Genomic DNA, 23,564 nt, shown 5'->3' with positions numbered 1-23,564 from the left:
TTTAAAGTGGACATAAATACCTCTATACCGCGTAAAAACCATTCAAGTTGGTAATCAGGAGGGATTTTATTTTTCAGAAGTTGCCTAACCTAGAAAAGACAGAAAAATCCATCTCAGAAGAAAGGTTGGATGAAAACAAAAACCTTGAAGCACAGGTAAGTGATAGTGCTGACTGCCTGGTACTTGTGACTCACACGCTTTGTCCCTAGAGATGTCTTCTGCTCTGAACAAGTCAGCATGAGAGACACGACCCACTTGGGAGTAGATGTTTTTATGGTAGTTTTTCCCATTTGCAGTAGAAGGACCCCTGGAGATGAGCAGGCCCGATGAACCCCAGTAGGGTGGAGCATGATTTCTAACCATTAGTGACATAGTTCTCGGTGGCCTGCAGGTTTATCATGGGTGGGACTGACATGGCTTTCAATAGCATGGACTCACATTTCCTTTTTATATTCTCTTTTAATGCTTCTGATCACAATAGAAAAACCATTTTGGTTTGGGGCTTGTTTATCATCAAAGCTTTGACACTTAATGTACCTTCCTTTTTTTTTTTTTTAGTTAAGGATGTTATCATTGTGCTTATTTTTATTGGTTACCTTCTACTGGTGGCAAATGACAATGACTTTCCAGTTACCAATTTGAAAAGTTTCCATTAAACTAATATATATAAAACCAGTGGATTATGTTAAAGATGCAAATGAAGCAAGTCAAGGTCAAGAGGGAGGCCAATAGGGCCTAACTTGTGAAGGTCATCTGAGTACCTGAAGCCTGAGGACCAGTGAACCAGATTAGATCCCTGGCTAGGGGTGCATGGGGGTGGAAGAGGCAAGAACAGAGATGTCTGATGACATGGGCAAGACCATTTGTCTTCTCAGGGGGTAAAATGGACCGAGAACTCTAGACTGGAAGTCCTAGATCAGGGTGCCAGCATGGTCAGATCCTGGTGATCTGTCTTCTGGTTGTGTCTTCTCAAGGCAGAAAGCAGAGAAGGGAAGCGAGCTCTGGCAAGGTCACTCATTCCATCACGGGGCCACATCCAAATGACCTCATCCAATCCCAGTGACCTCCCAAGGGCTCATCTCCTACTACCTTCATGTTAGGGGATGGAGTTTCAACATATGAAGTGGAGGAAGCATGAAAAATCAGACCTTAACGCCATCTGAGTGCTTTGAGGCTGCGAGTTTTGAGACGGCAGGTGGATGAGAGAGCACGCAGATTAATGAAAAGATTAAGACATTCAGACCTAACTGACTCAGTTCAGAACTCCAGCTCTTCTTTTCACTGAAGGAATGACCATGGGCAGCCCCCTCACTTCAGAGAGTGCCCATCGCCCCACCTGTAACCTAACAAAGGAGCTTTGGATCATTACCTGGAGTGGTTGCCACTAAGTTAGATGCTGAGAATCTTTCAACAATGCCTAGGCTTTGGGAAGACACTGGCTCCATATTTTAGAAAATAAAACTCAAGAGAGTAAAATTCTAGATGAAAACTTTTTTTAAAGATTTTATTTATTTATTTAGAAGAGAGAGAGAGAGAGGAGAGAGAGAGGCAGAGACACAGGCAGAGGGAGAAGCAGCCTTGCTGCAGGGAGCCGATGAGGGACTCGATCTCAGGACCCCGGGATCACGCCCTGAGCCAAAGGCAGATGCTCAAACACTGAGCCACCCAGGTGTCTCTCATTTTATTTTATTTTTTAAGTTATAGATTGAGTCATTGTCAGTGTGCTTCTTAGAATGGGCTGCTAATGGTTTGTTGAGGGTATTGAATAGGATTTTATATATTTAACATGTGAGGCTATATATACAACGCAGTAGATAAGACTGTATATATAAATACTATAATTTGGCAGCCCTGGTGGCCTAGCTCCCTGCAGGGAGCCTGCTTCTCCCTCTGCCTGTGTCTCTGCTTCTGTCTCTCTCTCTGTGTCTCTCATGAATAAAAAAATAAAATATTTTTTTAAAAAAATAAGTAAATACTATAATTTACATGTAAGTGCTTTGAAAACATTGATTTGTTAGGCAAATGGTGCACTGTGGGGCTTCCCAAGCAAAACCATATTTTTTCTTATAAAAAGCCTAGGAAGTTGAGCAAACCAGAAAAAGGGAGACAACCACAGCCTGGTGACCAGACGTGTCTCTTATCAATTGTTTTCCTCCCTTCTCCAGAATCCGAGCTCCCTCTCCTTGAGTCAGCAGAATCCTGAGAAGAGATTCCACCTCTCTGAACACTGCCGCCTCTACTTCGGGGCGCTCTTCAAAGCCATCGGCGTGTTTAACAGCACCCTCAGCAACAGCCAGCCCCCCGAGATCTTCATCACGCAGAGCAAGCTGGTCATCATGGTGGGCCAGAAGCTGGTGGACACGCTGTGCAAGGAGACCCAGGAGAGGGACGTGCGCAACGAGATTCTCTGCGGCAGCAGTCACCTCTGCAGCCTGCTCAAGAACCTCGCCCTGGCCACCAAGCATGCCGTGCTCAAGTACCCCAGCCCTGCAGCCCTGGGGCATCTCCAGGCAGAGGCCCAGAAGCTGGAGCAACACACTCGCCAATTCAGAGGGACGTTGGAATGAGCCTCCTTCTCTCTCTTTCTCCCTGCTGACCTCCCAGCCCCAACCTGTGCCACCCTGTCCTATGGGAAAAGCCAGCCGGGGAGGGTACAGTGATGAAGCTGGTATTACCAAGTGGCTAAACAACCCCAGGACATTGACTTATCCCATGGACAGCCAGGTAGTAAATAAGGACCTTGCTAAGGTTTTAGCATGGCATGTGGGGTCAGTGTATGAAGTGACATTGTAGAAACCAGTGTTACATTGGTTGAATGTATACCTGTTTTAAATTCATTCATTCTATGCTTATTTATTGGGCACCTACTATGTGTCAGGTTCTAGGTGGTGGGCATATAGTAGGGAATTAGACAGAGGCCTTGCCTTCAGGAAGCTTACAATCTAGTGGAGAGACAGAAGATAAGTGATGAAGAATTACACGCACGATATGTCAGGTGCTAGGAAGACAGTAAAGGAGGAAAGACTTATTTTCAAATGATGAATTTCTGTTGCATCCGTTAGCAAATGTAAGTTTTTTATTTTGGACTTAATTAATTCTGTAAGATTTGGTACAAATTATGTATCTGCATCTTACAGTATATATATATGTAGAATATATATATCCTATTCTATCTATATATTATATAGATTCTATATATATAGAATAGGACATATATATATATATATATATTCTATTTTATCTTAACCAAGTTAAAGATGCACGCTATATTTAAAACATAACATGTTCTGTTGGGTTCCTCATTAATTTATTTTGTATATAATAGTCTATGTTGATAAATTCAGTATGTTTACTCGTCAAAGGCTTGTAGTTCAACAGTCTCAGATCTGTGACCTTTTATAACGTTATGTAAATATAATCATGAATCGAAACATCCTTTGTAGCAATCCTTTCTTTGGAAGAGTTGGCGATCCATGCCACCCAGGTTCTGGCACCAAAGCAAAGCCACCAGTGTTTACTTTTCTTACTCAAATGCCTCTCCCCAAGGTGCACAAGGAGATGTAGTAGAGGCCAAGCGCTCATGCACAAGGCTAGTACAGCAAAAGCAAAGCCATCCCCCGTGGTGGTGCAACCAAGAGGTGTAATGTGGACAGGATACTCACTGCTGGGCACGGATCTGAAAGTGGTGCAGAGCTCCCCTCACGTCAAACCACCTCCTCTTCCTCTCCTTGCAGCTGGGTCTTCAGCTCATGTTGCTATGGTTGCACCATCTCTACTTCACCTCAAGTGAAGGCCCGCGTCTCCTTTACGCTTCGGCCACTAAACACCTTGGTAGCCTGGAAACAGCATCCTCAGGCTGGAAGGCATCTAAAATGTCACCAGCTCCTGCTCCTGCCAGCTATTCTGCACTTGGCAGGCACTTCGAAATGGTTGACTGTTAGAAGACTGGTTGTTTTCACCGAGTTACTCCTAGGATCTCAAAAGAAGGACCACCATCTTTGTGAGGCTTGTTTGGTTCTCTACACTAGAACAGAGAGGCCACATTCTTTGAACAGCTGTGATCTGTATCGGTTGGGACTCCTTCTAAACCCTATCCTGTCTTTCTTAAGCAATAAAGGAAATGTATTGACTCAAGTATCTAAAAATAACCCAGGGGCAGACTGGCTTCAAGGCCAGCTGATGTGAGTGCCCAGTTTCTCAGCCCCACTTTCTCTGTGTTAAGTCTCATGGTTGCAAGGTGGCTTCCCCAACCTATGCCCTTGGATTGTGGCCAGAAGAGAAGAAAGAGGCTTGATTCTGCTTGGAGTGGCTGCTTGCCCCTGAAAGCCCCATAACAAACAGGGCTTGTAGTACCCAGATTGACCTACACTTGGGATTCACCCCTGTGCTCTCTTGCACGCGCTCTCACTCTCTCTCTCCCCACTGTGTCCTAAGAGAGGGAAAAGAATAGCCCTGCCAATAACTATGATATGCCCTAGATCCCTCTGCTTTATTTTTTTTTGATCCCTCTGCTTTAAATGAACAAGTTTACCTGCCAGTTTCATGGATGTTGAGAGAAGACACAAGATTCTGGGATCAGAGATCATGTCTGGGGTCCCCAGGATGACCCCTAGGTCCAATGATTTGAAAGGAGGAATCCTAAGACTCAACATTATGTTCATACTCATGGCTATGATCTATTGCAATGAAAGGAAACAGCAAAGGGAAAAACTCAAAAAGTACAGGGCGAAGGAATACCAGGTTCAAATGGCCAAGCGTCCTCTCTCCATGGTCACACAGGACCATTTTAATTCCCTCAGCAACAAATTGTGACAGCACCCGTGAGATGTTGCCAGCTGGGGCAGCTCACAAGAGCCTCACATCCAGGGTTTCCATGGAGCTGATCACATAGGCAGCCTCTACATGGCACATTCCCAAATTCCAGACTTTCAGAAGGAAAGCAAGTGTCCAGCATGAACCACATTGTTCGTACAGTTTAGGCATGCCGACCCCTTCTCATCAACTCTGGGGAGGGTAAGAACCCTCCCCAAATCCAAGTTCTCATAAACAACAAGAGGCCAACCTTGCAAGCCAGCCTTTCTAAGGATACTATTCAGGCCTGCGATGTCAACTCTTCTGCCCAGAGGCAAAGGATTTTTCTTACCGCCTTGCCAGCAGCTTATGCTTCATCTTTACATCATGTCCCCCTCACCTCAAGTCCCAGGGCAGAGCCAAGGAAGGCACAGGTGCTGCTGTGCACACACTGGGTTTGTGTCAAAGCCAAAGAACTCTGAGCAGAGGCAACCCCAGTCTTTCATAATGGTCTCTGCACAGACCTGGCCCAGCTTTGCCTCAGAGCGAGACATTATCGTTATTATTCTAGACGGCAAACACACCTGCCTTTCTGCTCTGGAGGGAGACATTATCTCTGTCTTCCAAGGGTGTTCGCTAAAAACCACCTTGAAGAGGTAATTCAGAACAAAATGGCATCAATGCATCTGTTCAAAGGACATGCAAAAATGCAAGAGACCCCAGAGAACTGTTTCTCAACAGAGACCCCAACCCAAGTTGGGAATGTTTTTGGAAGAAGGGAAGGGGTGGTTGCAGGAAGGCACCAATACATGTTTACTCTGGATGGCAAGATTATTTTTGCACCATAGGAATAGCAACAGTACATAATTATTAAGTGATTACTACATTCCAGACCCTGTTCTAATTCTTTCGATGTTTTAACTCATTCAGACCTTCATCCGTGAGGGGCTCTAAAGGTAATCAACAGCTCCCCATTGCCCTCAAAACACTATAGATGTAGGTATGTAGATAGGTAGGTAGAAAAACATATATGGAGATATATCTGTCTATCTGTACTTTTTCTGTATATATATGTATTTTTTAAGATTTTGTTTATTCATGAGAGACACAGAGAGAGAGAGGGGCAGAGACACAAGCAGAGGGAGAAGCAGGCTCCATGCAGGGAGCCTGATGCAGGACTTGATCCTGGGACTCCAGGATCACACCCTGAACCAAAGGCAGATGCTCAACTACTGAGTCACCCAAGTGTTCCCTTTCTGGATATATTTTGAGATGATTGTTGACAAAGTACAAAGCCATTGGGTAGAAAATATTGAAAGTTGCTGCTTTTAGCTAAATTTGTTTCCTTCCCTTTTTTTTCTTTTTGAAAGAGAGCAGATATGGGATGAGTTTCCACTACCTTGATAGGATAATTGCTCCTGAAAAATATTTAAAAGTAAAATAATATCACATTTTTTTTAACTTTTAGCACAGTTTTGATCGGCAGTTTTCTATAATGCCCAGAATTCTGTGCTGCTTTGTCTCAAGGTAGGAAGAGGAAATGGTGGGTGGTGTGGTGGTGCTGGTGGTAGCAACTTGACCTCAATTAAGTTAAATTTCATCAGGAGGATGGAAGTGGTGAGGAGCCTAGTTGAGAGATCTTCCAGTGTGACAAGTAGTAGAGAGCCATGTTTCTGGTTTGGGGGCAACTATCTTTATATATATATATATATATATATATATATATATATATATATATATAACATGTTTTTAAAATTTTATATTCTCCCCAAGTATGCACCCAGGTCTCCAAAAGCTGCCCATTTACAAAAGTTGCCCATTTGTGTAGAGGACTTGCTAATGCCTTTTTCCTTTCATTCGTTCACTGAACAAATATTTATTGAGCATCTCCTATCTACCAGGCCTCTGCTGATCACTAGAGATGCTGCAGGGGACAAAACAAAGGTTCTGCAACTTGCAGCCTTCATTCCAGCTGAGGGGGATGGGAAACCAGGGCCAGGAAAAGGTGAAGTGAGAAGGCACTCGCCTTGAATAAAAAATGTAGAGGGGCACCTAAACGCTTAGTAATCAAGATAAATTGTATTTTACCTTTTAAAATGCAATCTTTTAAAAATCACAATCAATGCAAAGAAGTCCATGATGAACAAGATATCAAAATTTAAATTTATAATATGAGGTCAGTGGTGGTAAGTGACCATCCCTGAGCAGGTGCTGAGTCACTCAGGGAGCCAACCTGGCAAACTACAGGAAAAGAGAGTTCCTGGAGAGGGAACAGCAGAGCAAGGCCCAGAAGTGGAAGCGTACCTGCAGCTCTCAAGGGACAGAAGGGGCCAGTGTTGCTGGAACCAAGAGAGGAAGGGAAAGTGGGTGACATGAGATGAAATGGGTAGCCTGAGGCCAAACCATGCAAGGCCTGTCTACTCCTGAAATGTGTTTAACATTTCCCTAAAACTGCAAATTAAAAGTTATTTTGCGGGGGGCGGGGGTGGTGGTGGCGGGAACAGCCCGGGTGGCTCAGTGGTTTAGCGCTGCCTTCAGCCCAGGGCCTGATCCTGGAGACCCAGGATCGAGTCCCATGTCAGGCTCCCTGCAGGGAGCCTGCTTCTCCCTCTCTCTCTCTCTCTCTCTCTCTCTCTCTCTCTTCCTCTCTCTCTGTATCACTCATGAATAAATAAATACAATCTTTAAAAAAATTAATAAAAACTGATGTCAAGTACTAACAAGGATGCAGAGCAACCGAAACTCTGACTGTTGGTGAAAATGCAGAATTGGGACACCTGGGTGGCTCAGTGGTTGATCATCTGCCTTGGGCTCAGGGCATGATCCCAGGGTCTTGGGATCCAGTCTGCATTGGGCTCCCTGCAGGGAGCCTGCTTCTCCCTCTGCCTGTGTCTCTGCCTCTCTCTGTGCCTCTCATGAGTAAATAAATAAAATCTTTTTTTTTTTTACAAAAAGATCCTTGTAAGGAAATAACCTGTTACCAGTTCATTCAGCAAAGGCAGTGGAAATAGCAGCTAAGGACACCAGTGTGTCTACTGTGCCCACAACAAAATGTCTCAAATCGTGTAAAGCCCTGAATATAGCATCTGATACTCAGCCAACTCTCAATACAAATTACTTGTTATTGATGATTTTTCACTCTACCAAAAGCTTATGCTGTGCATAGGCACAGACTTTATAGACACAGAGTAACCTAAAAAAAAAAAATTCTAAATGAGGAAACCAGGGAGGAAGAGAGAAAAAAAATTCAGCTGCCCAAGCTTCAATGCCCACCCAGTTGGCACTGCTGGGTGTTGCAGCAGCTTTCAGGGAGGAGTTAAGGAACGTGGCATTGGTAGTCACATGGGCCTCATTTGAGAAAGCCTCTCATCTTGTACTCCTTCTACTCAACCGCTGTGTGCCCCTGACCCGAGACACCTTGTACACCTCAATCACAGTTTTGTCATTTGGAAGATGGAAGGCATGATATCCCCAACCGCCTAAATTGTGAAGACAGAGGAAACCATGCCTCCAAATCTCCCGGGCACAGTCATGGTTTAATAAAGAATGGTTATTTTTATTTTAATTTCTCCAAACGAAGTCGGTGAGGGGCATATTTAGTCGCCAGAAAAGAGCACTGGTTTGAGAGTCTGTCTGAAGGCCTTCACGTTCATGCTACTCTGTACCTGGTTTTCTGTCTGTCGTTTTGGGGAGAAAACTAATCTTGCAATCCAGTCCCAGCTCTCCCTCTTACTAGCCGCGGGACCTTGGGCAAGTCCTTTGATCTTTCCAGGCTTCTGGTTCCTTACTTGCAAATGGATTTTCATGGCACTTATGAGTTTTAGGGGCTGCCCAAACTGGACGTGAATGTGTCTGCACTTCCTTTTTGGTTGATTGAGGAAATGACCATTGAGTGTGCCAAAGGCTCTTCCATGCACTGAGGATATAATAGAGATGAAGATGAAGCTCCCACTTCACAGAGTTAACAATTTCTCTAGCTGGCATAAAAATACATCCTAAGGCCATAAGAGACCAACCGATTAAAGAACTTACTTTCTTTTAATTCCCATTAATTGCAGGAACAGATAATCCAATGTCACAATCTATGAACTTTTCATAGCCACATATTTTCTGTTCCCAACTGGGGAATATTTTCAGGGTTGTTTTTTTTTTTTGTCTTTGGGGTTTTTTTTTGTTTTTACGTCTCACTTTGGGTCAGCAAGGTAGCATCCACTTAGGTAGGCCCACCTTACTCCCTGTGGTTGACCTCCCCCTAATGGTTATAATAATTAAAGGAACAAGTAGAAAGATGGTCAAGAGCAAGAAAGTAGACAGTCACGGATTTTAGCAGGGGGGCTGCAAGGAATCTGTGCTGTCGTTCCGAAGTAATAGAACCTGTGTCTTGGAAAAGGCAGGTTGACATCAGTGAGGCTCTCATACCTGCCTCTCTTCACACACTATACTTGCTTTTAAATAACTCCATATAAAAAATAAATAAATGAATGAATGAATGAATGAATGAATGAATAAATAAATACATAAATAAATAAATAAATAAATAAATAAATAAATACATACATAAATAAATAAATAAATAAATAAATAAATAAATAAACAAATAACTCCATAAAAGAGGAGGCTGTGACTCCAATACGTGCAGGCACAGCATGTATTTGCTTTGCAGCATTTCCTCTGTGGACCGGACCTCGGCATTGCCAAAGTTGCAGGCCCTACACAGACCGCGGTACTTCCCGTGCACCTCCTGCAACAGCCTTCACAGGACTGTCGTGAGCTCCGAAGTCACAGGGGTGCCCCCTAAGAAGTTCTCGTGTAAGCACCTAATCGTTAGCGGGAATAACAGGCGCCGTCACATGCATCGTCGATTGCACTAAGAAAATGCAGCCCTTTCCCTCGCGGTCCCGGGGTGTGCCGCGCCCAGCGCCAGACACCCGGGGCGGGTGACCCCTGTGTCACCCCTGCCCCCGAAGCGCGGCGAGCGACCTCCACGGTGCAGCCGAGACCCTGCACCCTGCGCCCACCGGAAAGCAGGAAGGGACCTGCGGGGGCCCGGGAGACCGGGACGCTCCGCCAGCCCCGCGCGCGCAAGCACAGGCCCGCGCTCCCGCAACCCGCGCCGCGGGGGCCTCCCGGGCCCGGCGCCTAGCGACGCTCTCCATGGCAACCGGAGCTTGGCAACGGATCCGCCCCGCTGCGCGCTAGGGGCGCCTGCGTCATCCGGGCGCGCCGGAAGTGACTGCCGCAGTCGCCAGGGGCTCGCCAGGGACTTCCGGAAGTGGCGGCTGCGGGGTGTTGCTGCCGGCTCGGGCTCCCGGCTCCCGGCTCGCGATGGGTTGCGACGGAGGAACAATCCCTAAGAGACACGAACTGGTCAAGGGGCCGAAGAAGGTTGAGAAGGTCAGCGACGTGGGTCCAGGGGGGCCCGGCGGTCGTGGGGTGTCCAGGGAGCGAGGGGCGGTGGGGGTGGGGCCAGCGGGGCTCCTGAGGCCGCCGAGCTCGTTGGGGGAGACTCAGAGTTGACAGCGGTACCGCCGTCAGACCCTGCCTGGTGCTCGCTCTTAATAACGCGGGGTGGCTCGTGCGGTCTCACAGCAGCCCGTGGGCACGCACTGTCGTTGCCCCGTCGCTTTCAGACGGAGAAATCGAGGGCCCGGAGGACACAGCTGCGGGGCCGGGACTTGAGCACTGGCTGCCGTTGGTCGCCGTGAGCGGACGGCTGCTGCTCCTTGAGCCTGGTGCACGCTGGACCTCATTTTCTCCCAGAGGTTCCCTTATTCACACGAGCTCGGGTCCTAACCACCTGACTCCCCTGCACCCTGCCTTCGTGGTTGATTAGTGTCGGCCACAGAGGCAGGTGAGCTGCCCGGAGCAAAGTCTGTCTGTCCGTCCCCTGCCGCTAGCACGGCCCCTGGCCCAGGAAGCTCGGTGAGTATGTGAGCGAGCCGGCGGTGTTGAGAGAAGATCGCATGTGATAATCTCCGTGCTGCTAACAGGGGAGTTGAGTGAGTGGCGTGATCAAGATCACAGAACGGACAGATAATGAAGCCAGGATTTCCAGCCAGTTTTTAAGGTTTTATTTATTTATTCATGAGAGAGGCAGGGACGCCGGCAGAGGGAGAAGCAGGCTCCACGCAGGGAGCCCAACGCGGGACTCGATCCCGGGACCCCAGGACCACACCCCAGGCTGAAGGCAGGCGCTCGACCGCTGAGCCATCCAGGGATCCCAACTTCCAGCCATTTATTCAGGAATTCAAAGTCAGCATCAGTAATTATTTTTTTTAATGCTTTATTTTTAAAATTATCTCTACGACCGGGGCGCCTAGGTGGCTCAGCGGTTGAGCGTCGGCCTTCGACTCAAGTTGGGACCCTGGGGTCGAGTCCCGCATTGGGGTCCCTGCAGGGAGCCTGCTTCTCCCTCTGCCTGTGTCGCTGCCTGTCTGTGTGTGTGTGTGTGTCATGAATAGATAAATCTTTAAATTTTTTTTTTTAATTTTTTATTTATTAATGATAGTCACAGAGAGAGAGAGAGAGGCAGAGACACAGGCGGAGGGAGAAGCAGGCTCCATGCACCGGGAGCCCGATGTGGGATTCGATCCCGGGTCTCCAGGATCGCGCCCTGGGCCAAAAGCAGGCGCCAAACCGCTGCGCCACCCAGGGATCCCTGAATAGATAAATCTTAAAAAAAAAAAATCTCTACGACCGTCATGGGGCTTGAACTGGTGACCCCAAGATCAAGTCTTGTGATCTACCAGCTAAGCCAGGTGCCCCATGTTAGTAATTACTTGTTTTTTTAAAAAGATTTTTTATTTATTTTTTATTTTTTTTTAAGGCTTTTAAATTTATTTATCTATTCATGAGAGAGGGGGTGGGGGCAGAGACACAAGCAGAGGGAGAAGCAGGCCCCATGCAGGGAGCCCGATGCGGGACTCGATCCCGGGACTCCAGGATCGCGCCCTGGGCCAAAGGCAGGCGCCAAACCGCTGAGCCACCCAGGGATTCCCCTTAAAAAGATTTTTTAAAGAATTTATTTATTTAATAGAGTGCGTACACGGCAGGCAAGAGGGAGAGGGAGAAGCAGGCTCCCCACTGAGCAAGGAGCCCAGTGCAGGGCTCTCTCTCAGGGTCCTGGGGTCATGACCCAAGCCAAAGGCAGATGCTTAACCACTGAGCCACCCAGGTACCTTTTCTTTTTCTTTCTTTATTTTTTTAAATTTTATTTATTCACAAGAGACATGAGAGAGAGAGAGAGAGAGAGAGAGAGAGGCAGAGACACAGGCAGAGGCAGAAGCAGGCTCCCCGCGGGGAGCCGGAGGTGGGACTGGATCCCAGGACCCAGGATCATGCCCTGAGTTGAAGGAAGATGCTCAACTGCTGAGCCACCCAGGTGCCCCCCCAGTAATTGCTTTTTAATAACAGAAGGCATGTAAAAGATCTGATACAGTGCCTGGCACATGTGGGTGCTCCCTATATTCTCCCTTCAGCAACTAGAGAAATCTTTTTAAAAGTAAATCTCACATATCACTACTATATTTAAAATCCTCCAGCTTTTTTCATATTCAGAACAAAATCGCACAAAGTCCTGTGTGATCAGATGCCTTGCCTGTCTTTCCACCTCATCTTCTACCCCCTTCCAGGTCTTTCAGCCTTTTCCAGTCGTACAAGCCTTTTGTTCCTCAGCCTGGAGTATAATTTCTACAACCTGATAATGTTCTTTGCTGAGATATTCATTTCTTTACTTCATTCAGTTCTTTCCTCAGATATCATTTCAACCCCACTGTTGCCAAAATACGTGTCACTTCCAGTTGTTCTCTATCCTCTTTTGCTGCTTTCCTTTTCTTTATAGAGCTTATCGTTGTTCTCGTTTGTTTATTGTTTGTCTTTCTCCAGCGTGAGTAGAGACTTTGCGTGTCTTACCTCTGCCCACCACACAGTAGATGCTTAGTAAATGTGTTGAATGTGGTAATGAGCACTCAAGAGGATGGAGTGTGCCCGGCGGCTCCACTCATACCTACATATACATACACTAATGGTAGATGGTTAACACTCATGAGAGCTCTTGCCAAAAAAGTATTCAGCTAATTTTGTTAACTTGTGACTAGGACTGAAGAGGAGCAGCTTAATGAAAAGCTTGGCAAGGTGTCAGTAGGGGGTAGACAAAAGAAAGGGTGATCTGAGACAACCAGAGTGCTCAGGCATGATGGATTTTTGTTAACTTTATTTATTTAACAAATATTTTATTAAATGCTTACCTTAGACACCAGTCTAGGCCCTGGGGACAGTGAACATTGTCCAGCCTTTGCATTGCTTACATTTCAAATAGATACATAATTTTAAAAACACAAATAGCTACATAATAACGTAATATTTTTGATCACTCATGTGGTATGTTTGGTCTGACAAAACTATTGCTGTAGTTCAAGGCCCTGCCCTGAAAAGAAGAGAGACCTTGGTTTAAAAAAAAAAGGATTTCAGAAGTTTTTTGGGGTTGCTAATTTTTAAATCTCTGGGTATAAGGATTAGTTTAACACTTTTCTCCCTATCCCCAGTTCTCCTGGTTATTTTTTGAATCAGCAGAGAACTATGGGTAAAGCAGGTGAGGCTTCCAGAAAGTAGACTGACTTAATGTGGTTTTTTTGACTTTGCAAAGGGTATAGAAAATCGAACTTTACTAAAGTTTTTCTTAGGGCTTGGCTGCATTGTGAATTTTGATAAAAGCTGTTTAAGCTGCCAAAATGTGGCTCTTGGGTCTGGGGTGTGGGTAGAATAACAATTATAGTAATGTGGGCTTTGTTCTATTTTTTTTCTGTTTTGTTCTATTTGAAATAACAGAAAAGCAATAGAAAGTAGTGAGTAAAAGCATGGTCTCAGGGCAGCCCGGGTGGCTCAGCGGTTTAGCACCACCTTCAGCCCAGGGCGTGATCTTGAAGACCTGGGATTGAGTCCCACGTCGGGCTCCCTGCATGGAGCCTGCTTCTCCCTCTGCCTGTGTCTCTGCCTTTCTCTGTGTGTGTCTCTCATGAATAAATAAATAAAATCTTAAAAAAAAAAAAAAAAAAAAAAAAGCATGGTCTCAGAGGTACAGTAGGTTAAGCATCTGACTCTTGGTTTCAGCTCAGGTCATGATCTCAGGGTTGTGGGATCGAGCCCTGTATTGGCCTCCGCGGTTACTGCAGAGTCTGCTTGAGACTCTCCCTCCCAATACTTCTCCCCCGTTCTCTCTCAAATAAATAAATAAAATCTCAAAACAAAATAAAACAGCCTGCTTGGGTTCTTATTTTAGCTCCTTCATCTACTTGCTGTGAAACCTTGGACATGTAACCTAACTTCTTGGTACCTCCAGCTCCTCAGTAACAAAGTAGAAATAATAAGTTACTGGATTTTTATGAGGGCTAAAAGATCAAGTCACGGAAACTGTTTAGCACAGCACTTGGCACTCAGTAAACATTTAAGCAGTTGTTACTACAAAAAGTAAATTTAAGGTAATTTTTCCACATTTTCTTTCTCTCTTCCTATTTCTCCCACTTGGGCCATCCTATATATTCAGGTTTGGCATTCTAGGAGGGGAAGAGTGAGACATAGAATATTACATAGGTGAGATATCATTTGAGGGCAATTAGAAGGTCTTGTGTTTGGATTTTAATAGTTTGGGTAAGGATTTCATATGCCCCCTGATGAACAGGGTTAGATTGGTGATTTTTATAAAGAAGTTTATAGTCTTTTGCTGAACTTTTTAAGAAAATATATCTATTTTCTAAAATTCTTAATCTTTAAAATCAGCAAATACTTTAGAGCCTTTCCCATTGACAGAAATGAACCTGTATTGCTTATTTTTTTCAGTATGGATTCTCTAACTTATTGTTAAGATACAAATATTAGGGGCACCTTTGGCTCAGTCAAAGAACATGTCTCTTGATCTCGGGGTCATGAGTTCAAGCCCCAAGTTGGGTGTAGAGATTTATTTAAAGAATAAATAAATAAACTTAAAACAAGATAGTGATATTTATATGAAGCTTTCATAAGCAACTTAATGACTTGATGTGAACTGTTCTGTTGTAGGTGTCACATTTGGAGGGAACTTTATTTGACATGGTAGTAGTTACTTTGACTTTTTAAGTCCCAGCTTCATATGTCACTGTCTTTGATATAAAAGACAAAAATCATTACCTGTGGTATTACTGAATAAGCCTTTATATGTAGAACTGTGGACCATATGTCTTTCAGAGCTGAAAGTTAATTGAAAGGATTTTTTTTTTCTTTTCTTAGGTTGACAAAGATGCTGAACTCGTGGCCCAGTGGAACTATTGTACTCTAAGTCAAGAAATATTAAGGCGACCAATAGTTGCCTGTGAACTTGGCAGGTATGGTTCTTTTTACTTAATTGAGATGAATTTTTATTAACTAATTTTTTAAAGAATTTTAATGTGAAAAAAAAAGAATTTTAAATACAGTTCTTGATTCATGAAATGTGAATTATCTCAAACTTACGAAGTCTGAGTTATCATTCCCTGTCTCTGAACATACTTCTGCATTTTTCTGTTTTGTTTGGTGTACTTAATCCATGATCTGAAAATTCAGGGCCCAATAAGAGCTGAATGATAAACATAAATGCATGAAGGAGCAATGTGGGGTAGTAGAGAATGGTGGGGACTGTAGGAAAATGGGGAATTCGTGTCCTGTCTCAAAGGGTGGCTACTGCTCATTTCCAGCCAGGTGTTGTAGTTCCAGAATGTGGGCCTATTGCTTCCAGAACTTCTGATTGTTTTTCCCAGGAAAAGTTGAAAATGTGTACTTTTCTATTAAATTTCCCAATTTTTAAGATCCTATTCAGATCACATTAAGACTGCCAGTTTGCAACCCTTGATTTAAACTAGTTTCTTGGGGCACCTGGGTGGCTCAATCAGTTAAGCTTCTGCCTTCGGCTCAGGTCATGATCCCAGGATCCTGGGATTCAGGCTCGCATTGGGCTTTCTGCTCAGCGAGAAATCTGCTTCTCCCTCTCCCTCTGCTGCTCCCCCTGCTTGTGCTCTTTCTTTCTGTCTGTCAAATAAATAAAATCTTTTTTGTTTTTTTTTTAAGATTTTATTTATTCATGACAGGTGCAGAGAGAGAGAGTCAGAGACCTAGGCAGAGGGAGAAGCAGGCTCCATGTGGGGAGCCCGATGTGGGACTTGATCCCTGGACTCTGGGATCACGCCCTGAGTCAAAGGCAGACGCTCAACTGCTAAGCCACCCGGGCATCCCTAAATAAAATCTTTAAAAAAAACAAAACAAAACAGAACTAGATTCTTTCTTTGTATGCTCTGGAAATAGTTGAGGCAGGATTTAATTTACTTTTTTAATAATGCAGGGCATTTCTGTTATCAAATGTAAATTACTTTGGATTGTAGTGAATTTATTCTTACTCCTTTGTGTGGAGTAAGAATAAATTAAGGTTCTTAGTATATTAAGAACTCCTTAATATATTGATGGTTTTTCACAGAATGTTGCCAGAATGTTTTGACTAATCCTTATTGTTGCAGACTTTATAACAAAGATGCTGTCATTGAGTTTCTATTGGACAAATCTTCTGAAAAGGCTCTTGGGAAGGCCGCATCCCACATTAAAAGCATTAAGGTAAGACCAGTGATTCTGAAGTTCTCCAAGGGTCTCAGTGGTTAGTGTTTATTTTATAGAATTCATGTACTTTATAGACTGAACTCAGAAATTTGGAATTCCATTCCTACCCAGCCGCCTAATAATAAGTGTGATTTGGGGCAGGCCATGTAAAGCTCAAGCCAGAAGTTCCCACACCGGTCCTTCTGCCTTAAACATCTGTTATAATTTAATATGTGCAAAAGAGGTTCAAAACTCTTAATATGATGAATAAATATTTGGGAACTTTTTTGTAGTTAAAACTCAGCGACTTGAATTTCTGATTTGGAATACACCTAAAGAATTACCGTTTTTATAGGGAGATCACTTGTTAAATCTGTGTGGTATCTCCAACTAATTAGACATTCTGATTGGCAGTTAAAATTCTTTTATAAAAATGGAAAAACAAATTTTTCACTAAAAGAGGTTGGTTGAGAGGACAAAATCTTGCAAATCTGGTCAATGGGAGAGAAATCAGAAAAGTGTTAGAGAATTTGAGGACCATCAAGCTTATAAAACACTTCATCTCACAGGTGAGAATGCTCACTCTCCATGACTTTTTGAGGCTACACAGTTAATCAGGCACCTAAACCAGAACCAGAATTCCTAGCTCCCTATATAAGGCTTTGGATTTTTTTTTTCTTTCTTTGTAAATTTTTTATTCTGTTAGGCTTTTTGTTTGAATTCTTGGATTGATTACAGGATGCAAAATATGTTAATTTCAGGCAAATTAGTAATTCTGAAATGTAGCTAAAGTAGTGCTTCAGAAGTAACCATCCTGATTTTTGTCACCCTTTATCTTGGGAAGAGAGAATTCATTCTTAAAACACCCATGGTAGCATAATTATTTTATTTCAAAAAAGTGATTATCATTGAAATTAATTTATGCAATTCTATATTGAAGATAATATTCAAGGTATATGATTGAACTTTTAATGCAAAAAAAAAAAACCTTCAAGAAATCAGAACTTTTTTTTTTAAGATGTTATTTGTTTATTCACGAGAGACATAGAGAGAGAGAGAAGCAGAGACACAGGCAGAGGGAGGAGAAGCAGGCTCCATGCAAGGAGTCTGATGCAGGACTGGGATCCCGGGATCACGCCCTGAGCCAAAGGGCCATCCAGGCGTCCCCGAAATCAGAACTTTTAAGCAGAGAATTCAAATAAAACAATGCTAGTAGCAAAATGATCATTACCGTCAATTAATAGCCCACAAATACTCTTGAGTGGAGAACTTGATGAGACACCTGGCGGCTAGCTGTCAACCAGGAAATTGACCATACCAGGGTGGCTTTCCTTTCGAGGCACTCTGCTGATCTCTGGGGTGCTGAAAACAAAATGGTACAATTAAATGTCAAGAAGTGTTCAAATGCTAAAGTGGAGTCATTAGATCACTCCTTGTGAAGGTGAGTGACGGCTACCAGCGGGCGCAGCTCGTGGCCCTCCTGTCGCAGGTGAGCCCGCGGCCGCGCGGCGCCGGCAGCAGGGACGCGGCCGTGCAGGTGAACCCGCGCCGCGACGCGTCGGTGCAGTGCTCGCTCGGGCGGAGCCGCCTGCCGCGCGGGGCCCGCGACCCCGGGGTCCCGGCCGGGCCCGGCCTGGGGGGGGCGGGGGCCGCCTCGCCGTCCCCGTCCCCGTCGCCGTCCCCGTCGCCGTCCGCGCAGCCCGAGCAGGGCCGCCCCCCGCGCCCCCCGCGGCCCCCGCGCACCGCCGCCGTGTACTCGGCCGTGGCCTCCCGCCGCCTGTCCACCTGCCCGCACCGGCCCGGCGGCGGAGGACGGGGACGAGGACGGGGAGGGGGAGGGGGAGGGGCGCTCGGCGAGGAAGGCGCCCCCGCGGCCCGCAGAGGAGGCCGGGGCAGGCCAGGCGGACCGGACGCCGAGGGCCCCAGGTCGTCGCCGCGGAGCCCCGAGCCCGCCACCGAGCGGCCGCGCTTCCAGTTCTTAGAGCAGAAGTACGGCTACTACCACTGCAAGGACTGCAACATCCGATGGGAAAGTGCCTACGTGTGGTGCGTGCAGGGCACCAACAAGGTTTATTTCAAGCAGTTCTGCAGAACTTGCCAGAAGTCTTATAACCCTTACCGGGTGGAGGATATCACCTGCCAAAGCTGTAAACAGACTAGATGCTCCTGCGCAGTAAAACTCCGCCACGTTGACCCCAAAAGGCCCCATCGTCAAGATTTGTGTGGGAGATGCAAAGGCAAACGCCTATCCTGTGACAGCACTTTCAGCTTCAAATATATCATTTAAATGAATGTTTAAAAAAAAAAAAAAAAAAAACCCGAACGTGAGCTAGTAGAGCAGACACGTTAGCTTTCTCCCATGTTCCTCCTTTCTGCCTCTCCCTTCTCAGAATACTTCATGAAAGGCTGTAGTTTTGACAAAGCCTTCAAATAAAAGTACTGCAAGAAAAAAAAAAAAAAAAAAAAAAACATACATGCGAACAGGCAATCTTGCCCCAACACACACTCACTGTCCCCTACAGCTCTGAGGAGGAGCAGTGGTGGCATGGTGGTGGTGGTGGTGGTAGTGGTGGTGGTGGCGGTGGTGGGTGCTGCAGAAAGGGCAGTGCCAACCCCTCTGAGGATGCCGCTTTGACTATAAGGGTGAGGCTGGTGCCACCCAGGGTGTCCTGGGATCTGCAGGTGTCTATCCCTGAGTCTTCCTTTCCCTCCAAAGCAAGGGTGGCACAGACAGTAGCTCCCTGGAGCTCAGGAGCCAACACAGGCACACGCACGGGCGTAAGTTGGCTTCGGCCACTGCCACCCCATCGCCCTTCTTTTGTGCGTCAAGCTGGCATTTTCGCTCCGCTGCCCCCTTGCCCCGCCACCTGCTGCTCATTCAAACTCCTATCTGGGTCTCTCCATACCCTCCCTGCCTTCCCATCAGCCACATTGGCCCCTGGGCACCAGAGCAACAGACACAGAGCATGTCTGGCTTTTGTGGTAGGTCCAGACTCACGCTACTTCTGATTTTCCTGCCTCCCAGGGTTCTCCCCCACCCCACCCCCCCTTATTCCTGTGCACATACCACTCTTTCTTCTCTTACCCTGCCACAGATATTCCCCATCACCCAGAGATGCCAGTTGTATTTGTGGGACTTCACCCATTATTAATAAAACCTATATTTATACAGTAAAAAAAAAAAAAAAAAAAAAAAAAAACAGATCTTGGAATATGGAAGTATTCTCTGGCTAATGTTCTGCCTTGGGCTCATTAGACTGTTGGCCTCATAGATTTTACTGTCTGTCCAAATATTAAATAAACGAGGGTAGCAGTAATATGGAGCAGCCTTAGTGAGGATTCATTCACAGAGAAAGGAAGTGTTCCTTTCTGGATAAAACGAATACAAAATGTTCTCTTAGTGGAGTTATTTTTCATGTCCAAAGTTACTTTTTTAGGGATGCCTGGGTGGCTCAGCAGTTGAACGTCTTCCTTTGGCTCAGGGCCTGATCCTGGATTTCCAGGATCGAGTCCCGCATCAGACTCCTTGCATGGAGCCTGCTTCTCCCTCTGCCTGTGTCTCTGCTTCTCTCCCTCTGTGTCTCTCATGAATAAATAAATTAAATCTTAAAAAAAAAAAACCAGAAACCAAAAAATAAGTTACTTTTTTAAATAGCAAAGTATTGGCAAAGTGGAAATTAATCACTTGCCAGCCAGTGAATTTTAGAAGTCCTGTTTTTTATCACAATTTATGGTTTAAGTCTTTCATCCATGTTACAATTGGTGGTCAAAGGAAGTAGCTGGGAAGATCAGGTTTGGATGTGAAATTCTGAACTGGAATAATTTAGGTGGTTAATTTAGGTGGCTATTGAAGCTAAGAATGATCCCTTAATCCGATGAATTCTTAATATATTGATGGTTTTTCACAGAATGTGACAGAACTGAGACTTTCTGATAATCCTGCCTGGGAAGGGGACAGAGGAAACACAAAAGGTGACAAACATGATGACCTCCAGCGGGCACGTTTCATCTGCCCCGTCGTGGGCTTAGAGATGAATGGCCGGCACAGGTCAGTAACAGATGTGGGGCAGACGGTGTGTGGTCTGGTTAGAGAATACTGGTGCTGTTTTGTCCTGTAGCTTTATGATCACACAGTCTTCGTTAAAGTGTGCTTTGTTTTGGGTCGTGCCTAGAGCAGAAGTGCTGGATGTCTGTAAGGTGGCATCCAAGTCCACCCAGCTTTGGTGTCTGTGCTTTCTGTTCTTGAGAATAGGAGCACCTGAAGTAAAGAGGGATTTTAAAAAATTTCCAGTGTGACACTTAACAAGACTTGAATAGGGGCAGCCCTGGTGGCACAGCGGTTTAGCGCCGCCTTCAGCCCAGGGCGTGATCCTGGAGTCCGGAGGTCGAGTCCCACGTCGCTCCCTGCATGGAGCCTGCTTCTCCCTCTGCCTATGCCTCTACCTGCCTCTCTCTCTCTCTCTCTCTCTTTCATGATTAAATAAATAAAATCTTTTTTAAAAAAATGACCATTTTAAGGTGCACACATCAGGGGTGTTTGGTACAACCACAGTGCTAGGCAGCCCACACCTCCGTCTGGTTCCATTTTCTCCATTGTCCTCACCTCAAAAGAAAAGTCCCTAGCCACGGAGCAGTCCTCCACATACCTCCACCCCCAGCCCCTGGCTACCACCAGTCTGCTGGCTTCATGGATTTGCCTGTTCTGGAGATTTCCAATGTATAGAATCACTCAGTATTTGACCTTTATGTCTGGCATCCCACTTCTTTTTAAGAAAACCATGGTTCACCCCAAAAGAGGAACTTAGAAACAGACTCAATCTGGGGTCTTGAGGAGGGGTTCCTTGTATACAGCCTGTTGCTCCAATTGTGGCTTCTCTAGTTTTTCCCTTTTATTCGCTGGTTATTCTCCTCTCTTCTCTCTTCCCCATTAAATGAGCTTTGCCTGTTTTGGCTCTGCCCTCCTGCTATTAATAGGGCCTCCACACTGCAAAATTGATTTGAAGGTTACTTCATACATTTATTAAAGTTTTTTTTAAAAAAAATGATTTTATATATTTATCCATGAGAGACAGAGAGAGAGAGAGAGGCAGAGGCACAGGCAGAGGGAGAAGCAGGCTCCATGTAGGGGACTCGATCACGCCCGAGCCCAAGGCAGACGCTCAACCACTGAGCCACTCAGGTGTCCCTATTAAAGTTTACACAGTGAAGATTTAAATGCAGAGAAAAATGGAAATAAATGACTAGTGTAATGAAAACATTGAGCCTTTATTTAAAGAGAACTAATTTTCGAGGTGCCTGGGTGGCTCAGTTGGTTAAGGTCATGATCCCAGGGTTCTGGGATTGAGTCCTGCATCCTGCTTCCTGCTCACCAGGGAGCTTCCTTCTCCCTCTGCCCCTCACCCTGCTCGTGCTCGCGCACTCTCTCTCTCTCTCTCTCAAATAAATAAAATATTTTTTTAAAAAATATCATTTTCTAAATTACTAATAATCATCCATAAAATAGGATTTTTTTTGGGGGGGTCCTAAGCAACAGTAAATGAATGTAGTAAGTGTTATTAATTGGGTCTTTGTTATGGCAGTCTGTATCCACTACAATCCCTAGAGAATTGGTGAGAATTGTGGCATTTTTAGAGGAATATATAAAGTCACATGTGCACGTGATTTTTGCCCCTTTCCCGCAGTCCCTGCCTCCAGTGGCAGTGGACTTAGTTGTTTGGAGTTTAATGCCCCCTACAGACCTACCCAATACCAACATGCATACTCCGCACTTCCCTGTACCTCTGCCATTAGAAATACAAATAAACAGCGTTCTTCCCACAGTCATGGAAACATACATATCTTGCAACCTCTAAGAGATGGTCAGAAAAGTGATTCTTTCCTTGATACTGCAAATTGTCCCACTGAGACACACCATGCGGTGTCTGCCACCAAGACTTGCCTGTTTCCTCCTTTTCCAGCTGGATACCTTCAGTCTCTCTCACCACCGCTGGCTGTGTAAAACATGGCACATCGTTGTTTTGCAGTGAATTTCTTTAACAGTTGAGGTTAAGCATCTTTTATAGGTTTTGGCCATTTATCTTTCTCCTGTGTGAATGCCTTTGCCCATTTTTCTAATATATTGCTTATTTTTGCTTTTTGAGACCTTTTTCTATATTCATAAACACTGAATCTCTTATATATTTAAGATATTTTCTCCCAGAGTTCCTATTCTGTCTTTTGACTTTTTTTTTTTAAGATTTTATTTATTTATTCATGAGAGACGGGGGGGGGGGGGGGGGGGGGGGGGTGGGTAGGCACAGACACAGGCAGAGGGAGGAACAGGCTCCACCCAGGGAGCCTGACACGTGACTCGATCCCGGGTCTCCAGGATCACACCCTGGGCTGAAGTCGGCACTAAACCGCTGAGCCACCCGGGCTGCCCCTATCTTTTGACTTTTTATGTTTGTAGGGTTTTTTAATTTATTTTTTGTAGAAGGGACTTTATTCTAAAGGATTATTACAGGGGAGCAGGAATAGGACTGTGGCCTATATTTCTGATTTTTATATATGTGTGTATATATATAAAGTAGCATATAGATATATATGGGACGTGTTAATTTTTTTCCTTTAAATCAGATGTGACCATTTTTTTCTTTGTACTTCTTGGCCTTTGTACAAACTGGACAAATGTTAACTGATAGTCTGGGTGATCATTTTTAAATTATTGAAGTCATCCTCCATTTTGGATTATTTCTCCAGGTTTTGCTTCCTGCGGTGCTGTGGTTGTGTGTTTTCTGAGCGAGCCTTGAAAGAGATAAAAGCAGAAGTTTGTCACACAGTGAGTTGTTGACATATATCATTTTTTCCGTCTTGGTAGCTGAGGAAATCGGGTGGTTTAGGGTCCCTCCCTTCATGTGATATTTCAACATCCTTCAATTCTTTCTGAAACAGATCTCATTAGTTGTTTCTCTGCTTAAAACCCTTCCGTGGCTCAAGCTTGCTGGAGGTAGATTCACACTGCCTTCTGTGACCTGTCCCTGGCTGCCTGTCCGGCACAGGCCAAGCTTGGGCCACGCCCTGACCCCTCTTCTGTGCCTTTGTTCCCTCTGCCCTAACCTGCCGGCCCGGAAGGTCATGTCCCCTGTAAACCTTAGTTCCAGAGCAGTTGCTTCCTCTCTAAACCCCTGCTGCCAAACCTCCTT

At 45.2% G+C, this 23,564-nt stretch overlaps 2 protein-coding genes across 3 annotated transcripts in view; both read left to right on the top strand.

Annotated features, from left to right (window-relative positions):
• CASS4 (Cas scaffold protein family member 4) overlaps positions 1-2,837 on the top strand; it is a 34,380-nt gene extending 31,543 nt beyond the window's left edge. The window contains exons 6-7 of the mRNA XM_026015147.2: positions 78-155; positions 2,166-2,837. Coding sequence (XP_025870932.2) covers positions 78-155; positions 2,166-2,567 — 480 coding nt within the window. The 3' untranslated portion in view covers positions 2,568-2,837. The remainder of the gene's footprint in view (positions 1-77; positions 156-2,165) is intronic.
• Positions 2,838-10,009: 7,172 nt separating this feature from the next.
• Positions 10,010-23,564, top strand: part of RTF2 (replication termination factor 2) — a 41,465-nt gene continuing 27,910 nt past the window's right edge. Inside the window, exons 1-5 of one of the 2 annotated variants that reach the window (XM_026015043.2) lie at positions 10,010-10,185; positions 15,052-15,146; positions 16,308-16,401; positions 20,292-20,431; positions 23,122-23,200. In XM_026015043.2, the coding sequence (XP_025870828.1) occupies positions 10,117-10,185; positions 15,052-15,146; positions 16,308-16,401; positions 20,292-20,431; positions 23,122-23,200 (477 nt within the window). In that variant the 5' untranslated portion in view covers positions 10,010-10,116. The remainder of the gene's footprint in view (positions 10,186-15,051; positions 15,147-16,307; positions 16,402-20,291; positions 20,432-23,121; positions 23,201-23,564) is intronic. The other variant, XM_026015044.2, reaches the window with a different exon arrangement.

The sequence above is a fragment of the Vulpes vulpes genome, chromosome 14 (assembly GCF_048418805.1).
Source record: "Vulpes vulpes isolate BD-2025 chromosome 14, VulVul3, whole genome shotgun sequence".
NCBI classification, from domain to species: domain Eukaryota; kingdom Metazoa; phylum Chordata; class Mammalia; order Carnivora; family Canidae; genus Vulpes; species Vulpes vulpes.
The sequence above is the reverse complement of the archived record's forward strand: the minus strand, read 5'-3'. Positions and strand labels throughout refer to the sequence as shown.